This window comes from Neofelis nebulosa, chromosome 18, assembly GCF_028018385.1.
Source record: "Neofelis nebulosa isolate mNeoNeb1 chromosome 18, mNeoNeb1.pri, whole genome shotgun sequence".
Classification (NCBI taxonomy): Eukaryota; Metazoa; Chordata; class Mammalia; order Carnivora; family Felidae; genus Neofelis; species Neofelis nebulosa.
In genome coordinates, this window is record NC_080799.1 from 6,114,083 (window position 1) to 6,132,656 (window position 18,574).

Below are 18,574 nucleotides of genomic sequence, written 5' to 3' on the forward strand. Positions count from 1 at the left end.
AGAATTTTAATATATTTGATTTGTTTCAATCCACTAGTTATAATTCTTTCTTCAAATTTGTAATGTTTATTTATTTATTTAGAGACAGATGCAGCAAGTGGGGGAGGGGCAGAGAGAGGGAGAGGGAGAGAGAATTCCAAGTAGGCTCCGTGCTGTCCGCGCAGAGCCCAACATGGGGCTCAATCTCACAGACCTGATCATGACCTGAGCTGAAATCAAGAGTCGGAGGCTTAAATGACTGAGCCACCCAGACGCCCCTACGGTTATAATTCTTACTGATGCTCAAACTCCCATCTTTGGCCAGCGCAAACCTCTTTAAATTGGATCCTGAGTCTTAGGGGCACAACCCCACTAGTCTTTACAGCTTCCTTTATAAACAAGGAAACTGGACCCCAGTTTTATCCCAAGCTGCATCTCAAGCATTCGGCACAAAGGTGTGAAGGCTGTTTCATAGAGAGTGAGAGCCCAAGGCAGCAGAGAACTCAGCAGGCATCGCCACGGGGATACGTACCCTTCATTCTCTAACAGTCCTCGGCAGTCTACCACAGACCCTCCAGTGCCTATTCTGTCTCGTGTCTGTAAACTGACTAAAACAGAAAAGAACGTCTTGCATTAAAATCCAGTGGCATTCCATACAGGTGTGACACAGTGAGCCATTGCAAAGGTGTAACTTACGTACAATATTATTATACAAAGCGAGGCACATGTATATACATAAACACAGCTAGTCCTGTGCTTTCATGTCTGAAGCATTTACTCCATTACATTCGCTCTACACCACTGCATACTGTTTGGAACATTCCTTGTAAATGTGGAGGAGAGGCTGTGTTTTCACGCTCTCCGTAAAAATAACAGATTCCCGGGATTCACTCCCTCTAAGTTACCTCACTTTTTAAGAAGATCTTGACTCATGTTTCATAAGGACACGGAGAGCACTGTCAGTATATGCAAAGTCTAGATGAATTGAAATATTTATTCTCTATCCCTACTGTGAACAACAAAGCCGTTTACAAAGTTGCTTCTAGTTACTCGTTTTTCCCCTGGCACATCACTCCACAGAGAAAGAGAAATCGCAAACAGGAAAAGCATTAAGTGAGAACTTTCTCATTATGATAGTTTTCAGGATGCATACCCACTGTTGACCTATTTCGGGTCAGATATATTCAAGACAATACCTAAAAGATTTGGGGTCGTGATTCACTCCGGTACACTGCTAAAATACTAGGTTTTCTCCGGTTCCTTGCAGTGCACACAGGCAACATTTGAATTACCCTAAAATGCTAATGAAATGGGGTGGATAACAGAACAAGCCACTTAACAGATAAATAAATCACTTCCTATGGAACACCTCCAGTCAACACTTGTAACACTAGCACATTTGATCTTTTTTTTTATCCTAAAGAATTCGATCCTGACTCTATAAAATCCTATCACATGGAAGTCTTCAGAAGTCATCTTTGCCTTTTATGCATATTACAGGTCTTCCTGAAGAAACTATTTCTCAACTCTGGTACATGTGGCCACCATTCTTCTCACGTACACTTGGTTAAGACCATGGCAAATTAATTGTCTATTAACGTGGTGATTAAAATTATATTTAAAAATTATAACCTGAAATCTTTTTGTAGCCTAGTCATTTTAACTCAACTTGGAATGACAGGATGAAGAGAATTCAATAAAATAATAAAACCACACAAGACGAAAGTTTCTAGCGCGGAAAAGATGGCCCCGGATGTGGCTCGTCCTTTGAAAATATGTCACCACGGTCAGTGCCCAAGTGCGCTTTCTCGGTGATGGAGAGCTGAATGTTAAATTTTGAAAAAGCATCTCTTTATACAGATGAGAAAGTTCTTACCCACTATTTGGCCACGAACTGCATCAGTATCTGAGGGAGTTAGTTTGCATAGATCCAAACGCTGGTCTGCAAACAAATAATTCAAAACTTAACCCAGGGAAATGTTAACTAGGGAGGAGGGCAGGAATTCTGTATTCGGTATTCAAAAGGAAAAAAAAAAAAAAAACGAAAAGATGCCTCATAACCCTTCTTCAGTTGTACTATAAGGCAGAAGAGCATTTTGGTTCTTACATCCAGTATCTTTTAATCTGCTGATAGCATTGGAAAGCAGCCGCGCACAGCCCAGAAAGCCAGCTCCCTGCTTCTTGTGAATCTTCTTGTGGTTCCACACGCTGATGGTTATGGAATCAGTCTTCCCAACATATCTGAAAACATACAAACTCCTTTTTAATTGCCTCTTTGAATTACGATAGCCCGCTGAGATTTCATCTGATTCACTTCTGAGTACAAAGGAATCCTTTTAAAATGACGTTGGCTCTACATACCCCACACATAACAGGTGCTCAATAAATACACATCTACTAACTTCAAGGGCCTGGGGAAAGGCCAACAGCCAGTTATGTAAGAAGCATCCGTGCGTAACTACATCATGATAATCATCTTATAACAGAGAATCACTATATTTTTATAGTTCCAAAGGACGATGACATAATTCATAAAATCTCACCAATTAAGCTTCATGTAGAATACTAGTTTGCAGCAAGGGCCTACTTATAAACCACAGATGCACCCAAAGCACATTGAAGAGTGCTTTCTACCTCCACCTACTCTTCATGCAAATCAACCAGAGGGCAGTTTTCGGGAAAAGGGGCAACAACCATCTCCCAAGCCACTTAGGATTCCCGAGTGTAACTAAAAGTAAGTCTTGGAATCTGGTTACAAAAAATCCCACCCAGACTCCATGCAATCTGTATTAATACAAAACCAATAATCACTCAGTGTTCTTTTGATGACACTGTCTTAGCAGGGCCATGAAAACATAGGTGTATCTAAAATCATGGTCTTCAAAGTGCGATCCATCTTAGGAATGAATGTTACATCCATTCGATCATACCGAGCTATATTTTCTACGACAAACTTCATCTTCTCTTGTAGAAAATATAGTTCCTACTAAAAAGTAGAAATTTAAAAAATCAATAGAAATATAAACAATATATATTTGAATAATAAGTATGTACAATAATAATGCATTTTCAAAAAGATTTTATTTTTAAGTAATTTCTACATCCCACATGGGGCTCGAACTCACAACCCTGAGATCAAAGAGTTCCTTGCTACACTGACTGAGCCAGCCAGATGCCCCAATAATAATGCATTTTTAAAGTAAAACTCTACAACAAGCTTCAGAGGTTCACTGTGGCGGCGGGGGGGAACAGCATAGAAAGGACCTGAACTATACCCCTTTTTCTCCTGTCAGCATGGCCAGGAGATGGAGAAGTTTGAAAAACACAGTATGGAAGCAAACCGTAAAAATCTATGAACATGTCAAACGCAAGAGCTTCCAAGTATACAATAAAATTAGGCAATATGTATTCATTTGGTTATCAGTGAGAAGTTAGTAATCATTTTTATTTTATTATTAAGTGCTTCTCTTGAAAGCTAGATTCCTGGTGCTCCCCAAATGGCTTAACAGAATATTCAACTCACAGATCATAGTGCTGGTTCCATTTTGGGTCCAATGTGTTTTTCACAGTGTCCGTTGAGTGGCACTGCCCAGATCCATCCACCACAATCTTTGCAAAGGGGTCGGGGAGTCCTAAAGGAGAGGAGACGGCCACACCGGGATGAGACTACACATCCATCCATGTGACACAGAACACAGTCTTACAGGCTACAGAGAGCTTTGAGATCATCTAATTTGGTGAAGAACTTTACCCTGGGGCACTGTATTCTCTAATTTAGGGTTAGTTTGATCAGCAAAACAAGTTATTTCTATTTAGCTTTCTAAGAAAGGCAACCCAGTCTGACACCACAGATTTTTAGGGGCTAAAACTACAAAAAATAGGCTTAAATTTGGAATCATTTCTGATGATCACCAGCTGGGCTAATTAAATAGAAGAAAAGAGATCTATAATTCATTATATTTATACCTCCTAAAAAAATAACACCTAGCAATCTTACTTACTGGGCTTTGTCTATTTTATCTACGAACCCAAGTATTCACCAAGTCTTAATTAGGTGGGTTCCTAAATGCTGGTGTATGAGTCGCACAGATTTATAGGATCAGAGAGGTGGCAAGTTAAGGGTTTTAGAGACATGCTTGATGGGGACCACTACTCCGGAGGTTCCCAGCTCCTTGAATAAGGCCTGTGAACCTCAGTTTCTTCACCTTTAAAGTGTGAATAATACCACTTAAGAACTGAGCTGCATTCTTGTGAGGATCAGAGAGTGAAGAAGTTCATGCTGCAGGCACCGACTTGATAGTGGCGAATTTCTGCAGTTAAGGGGTGATTTCTTCCTTCGGAAAAAGATCCCCTCTGGTTTTTACACTTCCTTTAATTATGAGGCTTTTAAAATGTGATTTCATTTCTAAAATTTGACTAACAATTTGACTCAAACCCAGCTCTTTTACAGAAAAACGTCTCGTGTGTATTTGAGCTGAGAACACTTCATCCAGCAGAAAGCAACAGATTCAGGGCTGGAAAGACGGAGAAGACAGGGTGCGGCCGGAACAGGGAGTGAGACAGTTTCTCTTGTATGAGTTATAACGCTAGGAGCTCGAAGCCTAGGAGCTCGAAGCCTCCACATTGTTGCCAACTTGGAAATGAAGTTTGTCAAACCATGGGTCCGTTCGGTAGAAGGCAGAACTCTGAGGGGAGTATGTCCAGTGTTGTCTTTTTTTTTTTAAGTTCAAATTACAAAAATATGTGAAGAATACTAATACTGTAAGAGAGCAAAAGCGGGTGTGTACTTACTGAAGAAATCTTTCTTTGCAAGGTTCTTGGCACATAACACTGAAAACAAACAGAAATGCTAGGGTTAGCATTTATGGAGAAGATTTTCATCGCACCTAGTTGCTATGGACTGGGTTGTATTGGACCCACCCCTTGGCCCTCAATTCACGTGTTGAAGCCCTAACCCCACTGTGATAGCATTTGCAAGAGGCCTTTATAGGAGGTGCTTACACTTAGATGGGGTCATCAGGGTGGGGCCTTAAGGTGGGATTAGTGCCCTATAAGAAGAGACCACAGAGCTCGCTCTCGGTCTGTTCTCCATGTAAGGGCGCAGCAAGATGGCTGTCTATACGCCAGAAGTGGGCCCTCACCAAGAACCAAATCTGCCAGCGCCTTGATCTTGGGCTTTTCCAGCCTCCAGAATGGTGAGAAATAAATGTTCAAGCCATCTAGTCTATGGTATTCTGTTATATCAGCACAAACAATTGAGACACAAGTCTATATTTGCAACACAAAAAAAATTCTAAAAATTATCTTTGCCAATGATGTCTTTCAAGTTTAGTAGCACATCACACACACACACACACACACACACACACACACACACACACAAACTGACAAGCAACTAAAAAGTATTTTCTCCTCCAATTGGGAGTCAGCCATAACAAATATAATTTTTTTTTTACTTTTTTTTAATGTTTACTTATTTTTGAGACAGAGAGAGAGAGAAAGCACAAGCGGGAGAGGGGCAGAGAGAGAAGGGGACACAGAATCTGAAGCAGGATCCAGGCTCCAAGCTGTCAGCGCAGAGCCCAACACAGGGCTCGAACTCATGAGTCATGAGATCATGACCTGAGCCAGAGTCGGCCACTTAACTGAGCCACCCAGGCACCCCTAAAATGTTTTAATTTAAACTTGAAATCTGAAACACACAGAAATGGATTTATCAATATGCTCTCATGACTGCATAGGATCCCATGAATGCCAATTCAAATGAAGACCTACAATATTTACCTGTATAGCTCCTGCTGATAGCAACAAAAGGAGCTGTGCATCTCTGATAGTCTAATAAATAAGACAATTTTGCAAATGCTAGAGAATAGAAAGCAAGGGGAGACTGATAGAAAATATTGGGCCATCATCAAGTGCTGTGAAAAGCAAATGAGAAAATACATATTAAGAATTTAGCACAGGGGCGCCTGGGTGGCTTGGTCGGTTGGGCGTCCGACTTCGGCTCAGGTCACAATCTCGTGGTCGGTGGGTTCGAGCCCCGCGTCGGGCTCTGTGCTGACAGCTCAGAGCCTGGAGCCTGTTTCAGATTCTGTGTCTCCCTCTCTCTGTGACCCTCCCCGTTCGTGCTCTGTCTCTGTCTCAAAAATAAATAAACGTTAAAAAAAAAAAATTAAAAAAAAAAAAAAAGAATTTAGCACAGGCGTGCCTGGCTGGCTCAGTTGATTGAGTGTCCAACTTCAGCTTGGGTCATGATCTCACAGTTCATGAGTTCAAGCCCTGCTTTGGGCTCTGTGCTGACAGCTCAGAGCCTCAAGCCTGCTTCGGATTCTGTGTCTCCCCCTCTCTGTGCCCCTCCCCCACTCATGCTCTGTCTGTCTCTCAAAAATAAATAAACATTAAAAAAATAAAAAAAGAATTTAGCATGGGGGTGCCTGGCTGGCTCAGGCAGAACAGCATGTGACTCTTGATCTTGGGGTTGTGAGTTCAGGCCCCACATCAAATGTAAAGATTACTTAAAAATAAAATCTTTGTTAAAAGAAAAAAAAGAATTTAGCACAATGTTGGCATAGAGACAGAATACAATTAAAGCTACTGTTATTATTGTAATAATGAGGTGGCATCAATTACTGTGAAGAAATTTTGTCACCTAATCTGTCACATGATTAAAGCTTACCAGATCAAGGGAAAATACACCAATGGCACTTTTAGAGTGCTTCACAAATTTTGCCAATTTTCAAGAATGTAGTATTTTTTTTTAATTTTTAATGTTTATTTATTTTTGAGAGAGAGACAGAGCACAAGCAGAGGAGGAGCAGAGAGAGAGGGAGACACAAAATCTGAAGTAGGTTCCAGGCTCCAAGCTGTCAGCATAGAGCCCAAAGTGGGGCTCGAACTCAGAAACCATGAGATCATGACCTGAGCCGAAGTCAGACACTTAACCAACTGAGCCACCCAGGCACCCCAAGAATATAGTGTTTTACTATAAACATTCCAGTATATTCATATGATATATTGCTCTGCAAACTTTTCACTTAATATATTTTTTGTATAACAGCATTATCAGATATAATTCATACACTATACAGCTCATCTATTTAAAGTGTGTGATTCAGTGGTTTTTTAGTATATTCACAGGGCCACAGGATTGTACAACCATCACCATCAATTTTATTTTATTTTTTTAAGTTTATTTGAGAGAGAGAGAGAGAGAGAGCGCGCGCGCACAGGAGTGAACGTGAGCAGGGGAGGGGCAGAGAGAGAGGGAGAGAATCGCAAGCAGGCTCCATGCTGTGAGCACAGAGCCCAAAGTGGGGCTCGATCTCACAAACTGTGAAATCATGAGCTGAGCTGAAATCAAGAGTCAGACGCTTAACCAACTGAGCCACCCAGGCACCCCATCACCATCAATTTTAGAACATTTTCATCATCCCTCCAGATAGAGATCCCCTACTCATCAGCAATTACTCTTCATTTAACCTCAACTCCCTCTACCCCACTCCTAGGCAGCCACTTATCTACTTTATGTCTTTGTGGATGTACCTATCCTGGTCAGTTCATATAAACGGAATCATACAGTACACAGTATTTTGTGACTGGCTTTGTTCACTAAGCAGGTTTTTTAAAGTTCACCCATGTTGTAGCATGAATCAGTGATACTCCACTGTACGGAAAGACCACATTTTCTTTATCCATTTATCAGCTCATAGACATTTGGGTTGTTTCCAATTCGGGGCCACTATGAATAATGCCATACAAGTTGTTGTGTAGACATAGATTTTTGTTTCTCTTGTTGGGACCCTACGAGCCGTTATGCTGCACATTTCGAGGACGTGTCAGACTGTTTTCCACAGCATCCGCACCATTTTATCTTCCCACTAGCGGTGTCTAAGGGCTCCCATTTCTCCACGCCCTCACTAATACTTACTGTCTCCGTGGCTTTTCATCTCTCTGGTTGTCATTTGCATTTCTCTGATGACTAATGACTTTGAGCATCTTTTCATGTGCTTACTGGCTACTGGTATATCTGGAGAAATTTCTATTTAAAACTTTTTTTTTTTTTGCCCATTTTTAAGTTGGGTTATTTGCCCTTCTATGTGAGAATTCTTCATTCTAAATATGTAGATATCTACAGACAAGATATCCTCATCAGATACAGGATTTGCAAATATTCTCTCATTCTGTGGGCTTTCATTTTCTTGATGGTGTTCTTCGAAGCAACAAAGTTTTAATTTTGAGAAAGCCCAATGTATCTATTTTCTTTGTCACTTGTGCTTTTGAGGTCATGTTTAAGAAGGCCTTGCCTAACCAAGGTGTTAGAAATTTACTCCTTTATTTTCTTCTAAGAGTTTTAATACTTTTAGCTTTTTTACACTTTCAGTTCTTTTTTATTACAAAAAAAATTTTTTTAAGTTTATTTCGAGAGAGACAGAGACAGCGCAAGTGGGGTAGGGACAGAAGGAGAGAATCCCAAGGAGGCTCTGTGCTGCCAGCACAGGGCCTGACTCGGGGGCTTGAACTCGTGAAACAGTGAGATCATGACCTGAGCCGAAGCCAAGAGTTGGCTGCTTAACCAACTGAGCCACCCAGGGCGCCCTTTTACACTTTCAATTCTTAACTAGACATTTAGCCTATGATCTATTTTGGGTTCATTTTTGTGCATGATGTGAAGAGGTCCAACTTCACTCCCTGACAGATGGCTATCCAGTTATACCAGCACCATTTACTGAGAAGAATATTTTTTCCCCATTGACTTGTCTGGACTCTTGCTGAAAATTAATTCCCTGTAAATTTGAGAGCTTATCTGTGGTCCTTCAATTCTAGTCCGTTGATCTACATGTCTTTCCTCATACCATGACCACACTGTCTTGATTACTGTCTTAGTCTGTTCAGGCTATATAACAAAATACTACAGATTAGGTAGCTTATAAAAAACAATTACTTCTCACAGTTCTGAAAGTCTGAGATCGGGGTGACAGCACGGTTGGACAAGGGGTCTCTTCCAGGATGCAGACTTCTTGTATATCCTCAGCAGAAGGGGCTACAGATCTCTCTGGAATCTGTTATAAGGCAGTAATCCTATTCTTTAAATTTCCACCCTCATGACTTAAGTACCTCCCAAAGGCTCCACCTACTAATACTGTCACCTTTGGGGGGAGGGGGAACATAAACATTCAGACCACAGTAATTACCATTAGCTTTATAGTAAGTTTGGAAATTAGGAAGCATGAGTCCTCCTTCAATTTCATTCTTTTTCAAGATTGTTTTGGCTACTCTGGATCTGTTAAACTGTCATGAATTTTAGAATCAGCTTGTTAATTTTGGAAGGGCAGTGAGGGAAAGCCAGCATGGAATTTGGAAAGGATTTCACTGAGCCTGCAGGTGTATGTGGGGAGTAAGTGTCATTCTAACAAGCTTAAATCTTCTACTCCATGAACATGGGATGCCCCCCTCTTTCATTTAAGTCTTCTTTAACATTGTTTCATAATTTTCAGAGTATCAGTTTTATACTTCTTTTGTTAAACATATTCCTAAGTACTGTATTTTAATCTTTTAGATGCTATTGCAAATGGAACTGTTTCCTTCATTACATTTTCAAATTGTTTCTTTTTTTTCTTTTTTAATGTTTACTTATTTATTTTGAGAGAGAGAACAAGTGAGCAGAGGAGGTGCAGAGGGAGGGAGAGAGAGTATCCCAAGCAGGCTACACACTGTCAACGCAGAGCCCAACATGGGGCTTGAACCCATGAACCACAATATCACAACCTGAGCCAAAACCAAGAGTTGGATGTTCAACTGACTGAGGCACCCAGGGGCCCTTCAAGTTGTTCATTTGTAGTATACAGAAATACAACTGATTTTTGTATATTCAACTTGTATCTTACAATTTTGAATTCATTTATTAGCTCTAATACTTTTATTATTTTGAATTTTCTGTATGTAAGATCATACCATCTACAGATCTAGCTTACTTCTTCATTTTCTTCATTTCTCATGCTTAACTGCCCAGTACTTCCAATACAATACTGAATAGAAGGGGTGGACATCCTTTATCTTGGTCCTTATTGTAAGGGGAAAGCATTCAGACTTTCAACCATTGAGTACGATGTTAGCTGTGGGGCTTTCGTAAATGCCCATATTTAGTTGAGGAAATTTCCTTCTGTTCCTAGTTTGTTGAGTGTTTTTATCATGAAGCACTGTTAGCTTTTGTCAAATACTTTTTCTGCATCTACTAAGACGATCATTTAGTGCTTGTCCTGTATCTGTAGGTATGAGGTAGTACATTAATTGATTTTCAGATGGTATGCCAACCCTGCATTCTGAGATAAATTCCACTTGGTTATGGTGCATCATCTTTTTAGTGTGCTGCTGGTATTCAGTTTGCTAGGAATTTATCAACATTTTTTGGTCTATATTCATAACAGATATTGGTCTATAGATCTCCTTTCCTTTTCATTTTGTATCAGGGTGATAAAGACTCATAAAATGAGTTGAAAAGTGGACTCTTCTGTTCTTTCTCTTTAAGTTGGTGAAGAATTGTATTCATTTTTCTTTTTTTATTTTTTTTATTTTTTTTTTAAATTTTTTAACGTTTATTTATTTTTGAGACAGAGACGGAGCATGAACAGGAGCATGAACAGAGACGGAGAGAGAGGGAGACACAGAATCCGAAACAGGCTCCAGGCTCTGAGCTGTCAGCACAGAGCCCGACGCGGGGCCTGAACTCACGGACCGTGAGATCATGACCTGAGCCAAAGTCGGACGCCCAACCGACCAAGCCACCCAGGCCCCCCTCATTTTTCTTTTTTTTAAAAAACATCTTTTTAATGTTTATTTTTAAGAGAGAGTGCGCATGTGTGCACAAATGGGGGAGGGGCAGAGAGAGGGGGACACGGAATCTGAAGCAGGCTCTGCGCTGACAACAGACAGCCCAACATGGGACTCGAACCCATGAACCACAAGATTATGAGCTGAGCCGAAGTTGAACGCCCAACCAGTAGAGTCACCCAGGTACCCCGGTATTCATTTTTAATATTTAGTAGAATTTGCCAGTAAGCCATCTAGACCTGGCTTTTTCTTGTGGAAAGTGTTTTCAATTACTTATCTAATCTCTTTACTTTTTATACATCTATTCGGATTTTTCATTTCTTCTTAAATCAGCTTTGGTAGCTTGTGTCTTTCTAGAAATTTGTCAGTTCACACGGGTTATCAATTTGTTGGCATACAGTTGTTTACAGCATTCCCTGATAATCCTTTTTTATTTCTATATTGTCAGTAGTAATATTTTTTCTTCAATATAATCTTTATGCCCTTCCTTCCCAATGGAAATACACATACACACACTTACTCTCTTTTTCGTCTTTTCTGTGGATAGATCATAATTTATAGCTCCTGCTTGCTGTTTTGTTTCTGTAATTACAAAAATACTTGTAAAAAATGAAAAGTTGGAAATGTGAGTAGAAAATGAATGCCCCTGAAATCTCATTATTACTCTTTGCTTAGGATTCTCCTGGCTAGTTATACATGCTTAACATTCCCACTAAATTTTAGGATCATTTTGGGGCGCCTGGGTAGCTCAGTCGGTTAAGTGTCCGATTTCAGCTCAGGTCATGATCTCATGGTTCATGAGTTCGAGGCCTATGTGGGGCTCTGTGCTGACAGCTTGGAGCCTGGAGCCTGGAGCCTGCCTTGGATTCTGTGTCTCCCTCTCTCTCTGCCCTTGCCTTGCTCACACTCTGTCTGTCTCTCTCAAAAAGTGAATAAATGGTTAAAAAAAAAATTAATTTTAGGATCATTTTGAGCAAATTCAAAAAAATTACTTCATGAATAAATTTGAGGGGAATCTATCTCTTTACCATATGAAGTATTCCTATTGTTGAAGGCAGTACATCGATCCATTTATTACATTCTTCTTTAATGCTCTTAAGTGATGTTTTAAAGTGTGTCATAAAAGTTTTCCACATTTCTAATTGCATTTATGCTGAACTGTCTTTTTGTTACTATTGTGAATGGGAGTGTCCCTTTCACTGAATTTTCTAATTGTTCTTTGGATATAGGAGAGCTATTAATTTTCTTCCATTAATTTAACATCAGCCATCATTTTCAACTCTCTTCAAATGCACCTGCGATGTTCTGTTCCCTTCAACTTCTCTTTTCTTTCCCACAATTTGAAGGTCTCAAAGGCTCTCACATCAAACTAAAATGTGCAAAACTGAAGTTGAAACCTTCCTACTCTACTTCCTACTCTCCCAGAATCCATTACTTCAGAGACGGTCAGCTACGCGCAACAGCTGCACAAGCCAGAAATCTATGCTTTTCCTTCTCCATCTCTCTCTAATGCCTTGACTCCTCACCATCTCTACCCTTGTTCAAGTCCCCAACATCGGCCATCACCAAGTACTCTTTTCAAAATTTAAACCTCTGATCTCTTTCCTTGTTAAAAATTCCATACTGGCTTCCCATTGCAAAATTCCATCTGTCATGTTCTGACCCCAACCTACCTTGCCTTTCCAGCCTCAAACATTATCTACCAGCTCCAGGCCCTTGTGTTTCTAAGGTGCTGGTGCTGGGCTGCTTCTGAATGGAAGAATTCTGCTCGCATCTCAAAAAGATGAATCTTCGCTCATATTTACAAGACTAGCGATGTTTTAATTTAAGGCTCATTCTAGTGGAATTTGATGACATCGTGAAGTGGAGAAGGTCTCAATAGTGTCAGCAAAGATCATCCTGCCTCAATTTTGTGCAAAGATCATTTCGGGCCATAGTGAATCTAGTTTGGTTAGTGGAATAAGATTTCTCCTACTAGAATAATTTTGTGATCTTGCCCACTCTAGGAGATAAAATGATGAAATGTAATTTATCACAGCATAAAATCGTACTCTATCTGGAACTATGACTCATTTTTAAACAAATACGTTAGACACCAATTCTGTGTGAGGCTCTGAGGATACAACGATGGACAGAAAAACGAAGCTTACTTCTTTCAGCGTAGACCACAGCGTGGTGGCTTCAACTCCCAACTCCTGGCTGCCCCTCTACTGTGGACATATCTTGTCTCTTACATTCCATAATTTCCTAATCACATACCACAATCTCCTCATTTTGGGGATAAGAGCAAATTACATAATGTCCACTTCGTGTCGGGAAATGCATGCAAGTTTTAACTTGAGGTATCTTCAATTAGTAAGACACCCTCTTCACTAGGTCGCCGACAAAGGCAGTTTCCCTAAAACACCACTTGTGGTTTCACCCACTCCCAGGATGAGTGGCTATGGCACAAATTTAGTACTTTATTATAATAACCAACTTTAGAAATTTTCTTTCTTTTTTTAAAGTTCTGTATTTTGAGAAAGAGAGAATGAGAGAGCAAGAGAGAGCAGGGTAGGGACAGAGAGAGGGGGGAGAGAGAATCCCAGGCAGGGTCCATACTGGCAATGAGGAGCCTGATGCGGGGCTCAAACTCACAAACCATGACTTGACCTGAGCCAAAACCAAGAGTTAGATGCTTAACCGACTGAGCCACCCAGGTGTCCCAAGAAACATTCTAATTTGTGTCAATACTTCCACTGTTTTTCTGTTTGCCAAGGCTAGAGACTTCTGGCTGTCATTTTTATTCCCCCCTGCTCCTGTACTTACACGTGTCACCGAGTCCTATCTTTTCCTTCTCCTACAGGTCTCTCGAATTTGCCCCTTCCCCTACTTTTGTACCTGCTCTCCCATTCTTGGCTTCACTGACTCACAGCTCAATGGAAAAGCAATGGCGCCCTCCCTCCTCAGGACACTCAGCCACAACAACATCAACCTTCTGAGACGCTATTTGCGTGTCCCGAGGCTCCAAAAGCTCCAATGGCTTATTTTATTCCAATGCATACTTTACCGCTAATCTAAATTTCTCCCTGGGTTCAAAGGTGCTCCATTCCCTCATATCACTTGTGTTTCCCACCATTCTTCAAAGTATAGCTTGGTTCATCACTGCCTCCTACCACCCCAACTGTTACCACCTCTACGCCATTATTATTCCACTTGACCCACTCGACAGCCTCCTTCTCTTTGCTGAGCTCCAGTCTTCACAGTCCAGGCAAGGCCCCTTGTCGGTGAAGCCACTCAGGCCGGTATTTCCTGAATGCCACTCAGTGATAACACTTTCACTAGTGCCAAAATGAAAAAAGTGAGGACAATATGGTGTGGTTTTTGTAAAAGGGAACTAAATCATTTTAAATGCCTGTCCTGTGTTCTGGTGTTAGGTCTTTTCTCTGTTTTTTTCCTATTACGATATCCCATCCTTAATGAAAATGAGGTAAGAGAAAATAGTGATAGTTTCACCAGTGACTTGGCAAAATAAATAGCTGACAATTTTATGTTACATTTACGTTAGTTTTGCCTGATCTGAAAATTGCTGCACCACCAGCAATCTACTCCCTCGTCTTGCTCCTAGTTAGGAACCATATGGTTGAGTTGTCTGTTACTTTTCACACAGGCGGGCCTCACCCCCCCCCCACTACCCCCCCAGGTAAGAGAGGGGCTTCGACAGGGGTTTCATGTAGAGCTGGCCAAACAATCGACAGCCACAAAACATAGACTCTGATAAGCAAGAACCAAAAAGCCAGAGAGAGTAACAGTGATATAAATACAGAAAATTAAGGTATCTCAATCATTTAAAACATCTAAGTAGGGGCACCTGGGTGGCTTAGTCGGGTAAGCATCCGACTTCGCCTCAGGTCACGATGTCACGGTTCAAGAGCTTGAGCCCCACATTGGGCTTTGTGCTGACAGCTCAGAGCCTGGAGTCTGCTTTAGATTCTGTGTCTCCCTCTCTCTCTGTTCCTCCCCGGCTCGTACTCTGTCTGTCTGTCTGTCTGTCTGTCTCTCTCTCTCTCTCTCTCTCTCTCAAAAATAAATACATATTTTTTTAATTAAAAAAAACAAACAACAACTGAGTGTTAAGATAACAATTACATTAAAAATTTCAATTCAATGTGGCCAACACTGGATTCATAAGATCACTTAAATTTAAAAAAAAAAGATCAATCATGATCCAGCAATTCCACCCTTAGGCATAGAATCAACAGGAATGCACACGTATGTTCACCACATAGAATGGTTGTAGCAGCACAGTTAGCAATAACCAAAGACCAAGAACCAATGAGACATCTATCAAGAGTACAATGAAGTTGTATTCACAAAATGGAGTATTATACAGCACTGAGACAGATGAACACAACTACACACAAAATTAGGAAGGAATCTCACAAACACGATATGAACGGAAGACACAGCAGATGTTAATACACAGTGCCATTTACACAGAACACAGAATCCACAGAGCTAATATATACTGTTGAAGTCAGATATGGCCAGGCTCTGTCTCTTGATCTGGGTGCTAATGACACATGTGTGTTCAGTTTGAGAATTCAGTGAGCTGTACACTTAAATATTTATAAATCAATCATAAAAATCAATGGAACAGAAAATACAAATATAGACCCATAGGTATGAGATCAATTGATTTTCATCAAAAGTGCCAGGATAATTCAATGAGGGGGAGAAAAGGATAGTCTTCTCCAGCCTGGAAAATGGGATATGCAGTTAGAATAAATCGGATATCCTTAGGGTAAAAATAAACAAGCTTCAACTCCTACCTCACATCATACACAAAAACTGACTTGAAATGGAGCACAGACTTAAACATTAGGTACCATTAAGAAAATGAAAAGGCATTTTTCCCCAGTCAGGGAAAAATCTTCAAAATACATATATCTGACAAAAGGTTTGTAAACAGAATATATAAAGAACTCTTACAACTCAATAATCAAAAGAAAACCACCCAACTTAAAAATGGGCAAAGAATGGGCACTTGGGTGGCTCAGTTGGTTGGGCATCTGACTTCGGATCAGGTCATGATCTCATGGTTTGTGAGTTCAAGACCCATGTCAGGCTCTGTGCTGACAACGTGGAGCCTGGAGCCTGCTTTGGATTCTGTGTCTCCCTCTCTCTCTCTGCCCCTCCCCACTCATGCTCTGTTTCTCTCTTCTTCAGATATAAATAAACATTAAAAACAATTGAAAAAAAATAGTCACAGAAAACTCAGACACTTCACTGAAGAAGATATCAAATGGCCAGTAAGCACAATTAAACATGGCCAACATCACTAGTGATCGGTGACATGCCCCTGAAAACCACAATCAGGTGTCACTACAGTACCCACTAGAATAGCTAAAACTAAAAAGACTGACAATACTAAGTGCTGGCGAGGATGTAGAAGAACAACTCTCAGACATAGCTGGTGGAAGTGTAAATCAGAACAGCTGCTTTGGACAACTGTTTAGTAGACATGTACCCTGTGACCTAGCAATTCTACTCCTGGATTCTTGTCCAAAGAAATGAAAATATAATAGCCACAAAAAGATGTGTACGTGAAAGCTGACAACAGTTTTATTCATAATCACTAAAATGATAACCTAGCATCTATCAACAAGTGAACGGACAAATGGTGGTATCTCTATAAAAAAGAATGAATTACTGATACAGTCAAAACATGGGTAAATCTTAGTAGCATTAAAAACACTTTAGAGTACATACCATATGACTGCATGTATATGATACTTTAGAACGGGCAAAATTAATCATTATAAAAAGCAAATCACTGGGTCACTGGGTCCAGGGGCTAGGTGGGGAAACTAGCTGCAAAAGGTCATCAGGAACTTTCCAGAGTAATGAAAAGATTACAGATCTTGACTTGCGTGGTGGTTATATGAGTGCCATACATTTGTTACAACTCACTGAACTATATATACACTTAAAATGAGTGCACTTTACTCTAGGTCAATTATATTTCAATAAAGGTTATTTTAAAAGTAAGAAAAGTCATAGTGGTGGACAAGAATACAGAACGACATGAGAAGATAATCGGTATATTTAATTGGAAAAAGTTAGGTTTCTTTTTTTTATTAATTTTTTTAAGTTTATTTTGAGAGACACCAGCAAACAAGCAGGGGAGGGGCAGAGAGAATCTCAAGCAGGCTCCACATTGTCAGCGTGGAGCCCAATGTGGGGCTCAAACTCACAAACCACGAGATCGAGATCCAAGCCGAAATCAAGAGTACGAGGCTTAACCAACTGAGCCACTTAGGCACTCCAAAACGTTACATTTCTACTATCATCAACCATTAAAAGAAAAAAAGGCTCCATGGAGAAATGTATGCTTCTAGGACCAGGACATGTAATATATACTTGTGAGCACCTTGTAGTGACAAAAAGAAAATGCTCAAAAAAAAAAAAAAAAAAAAAAAAAAAGGAATGAAAGAAAAAGAAAACAAAGGGAAAGAAATAGAATCCCACCACACTTCCAACTTGAATAAAACTGACATGTTACTTACTAGGTTTCCAGAATGACAGAACACACACTGCTGTCTGCCCCTTCCTCCAAAACCAATAGGAATGATGAAATAGATACATAAGACACACATACACATAGTTCTGCACACAAATTAAAGGAACCTCTAAAAGATAGAGACCAAACAAGAAAAAGAGGGAAACTTTAGCCATAAACAGATGACACAGCCACAGGCAGGTGACTGTGACTGCAGAAGGTGGGACCAACATTGTGGCATCCCAGGCATGGCCACAGGAGTGGCGAGTCACTGTGGCAGGTGTGGCAAGGTTCCTCGGCAGGCATGCCCACTGTCCAATGGGAGCCAGCGACCCAGGGCCAGGCTCTGCCTCCAGCTGCCGGACTGACTGCAGAGTGTGGTTCTGGGACACAGGATGGTGTGTGGGCAGAAGCAGGGGGCGGGGTTCAAGTTCAGAGCTCATTCATCGCACAGAATAACAGCTCTCCTGCAGCACATCTCTCCCTCATCCCTCCATCCCTCTCACACCTTGACTGAGAAGCAGGAAATCCCAGTTGCAGAAAGAAATACATAACTAGGAATCACTAAATGTTTACAGAAGTTGCATCATGAGAGAGAAAATAAACTCAATAAAATCATTTTCCTTCTAAAACAGAGAATACCCATTCTTTTTGAACACACGTGGAATTTAGAAAAGCGCACTGTGTTCTAAGCTACAAAGGAAACTTAAACAAATTTCCCAAGCTGATAAACAGTCCACATTCATTCACCAAATGTAATAAAACATCCACACCAAATATATAGCCTAAACAAATCCTCACTTCTGGAAATTTTTAAATCTATTTTTAAATAACTCTTGTGGTCAAAGTGGAAAGGAGAAGCTATTTACAATCAAATGAAAACAAAAAATACTATATGTTAAAATACATAGGCTTAACTTCATTCATTAAAAACCCAGAAAGATGGAAAACATGTGAACCAAGCTTCCAACTCAAAAAAGATAAAGGGGCTCCTGGGTGGTTCAGTCCGTCAAGCGTCCGAGTTCGCTCAGGTCATGATCTCACAGTTCGTGAGTTCAAGCCCCACATGGGGCTCTATGCTGACAGCTCAGAGTGTGGAGCCTGCTTCGGATTCTGTGTCTCCCTCTCTTTCTGCCCCTCCCTGCTCACACTCTGTGTGTGTCTCTCTCTCTCAAAAATAAACATTAAAAAAAATTTAAGATAAATAATCCAAAGGCAGTGAAAAGA

At 40.5% G+C, this 18,574-nt stretch overlaps 1 protein-coding gene and 1 long non-coding RNA gene across 9 annotated transcripts in view; one reads left to right on the forward strand and one right to left on the reverse strand.

Annotated features, from left to right (window-relative positions):
* LOC131501105 (uncharacterized) overlaps positions 1–5,201 on the forward strand; it is a 39,405-nt gene extending 34,204 nt beyond the window's left edge. Inside the window, exon 3 of the long non-coding RNA XR_009256634.1 lies at positions 4,419–5,201. This is a non-coding gene — a long non-coding RNA (uncharacterized LOC131501105). The remainder of the gene's footprint in view (positions 1–4,418) is intronic.
* SMURF1 (SMAD specific E3 ubiquitin protein ligase 1) overlaps positions 1–18,574 on the reverse strand; it is a 110,665-nt gene that overhangs the window by 27,123 nt on the left and 64,968 nt on the right. For 7 of the 8 annotated variants that reach the window (XM_058710796.1, XM_058710798.1, XM_058710797.1 and 4 more), the window contains exons 2-6: positions 4,771–4,809; positions 3,503–3,611; positions 2,087–2,220; positions 1,856–1,921; positions 512–587 (exon numbers count right to left, since the gene is read on the reverse strand). In XM_058710796.1, coding sequence (XP_058566779.1) covers positions 512–587; positions 1,856–1,921; positions 2,087–2,220; positions 3,503–3,611; positions 4,771–4,809 — 424 coding nt within the window. The remainder of the gene's footprint in view (positions 1–511; positions 588–1,855; positions 1,922–2,086; positions 2,221–3,502; positions 3,612–4,770; positions 4,810–18,574) is intronic. The other variant, XM_058710799.1, reaches the window with a different exon arrangement.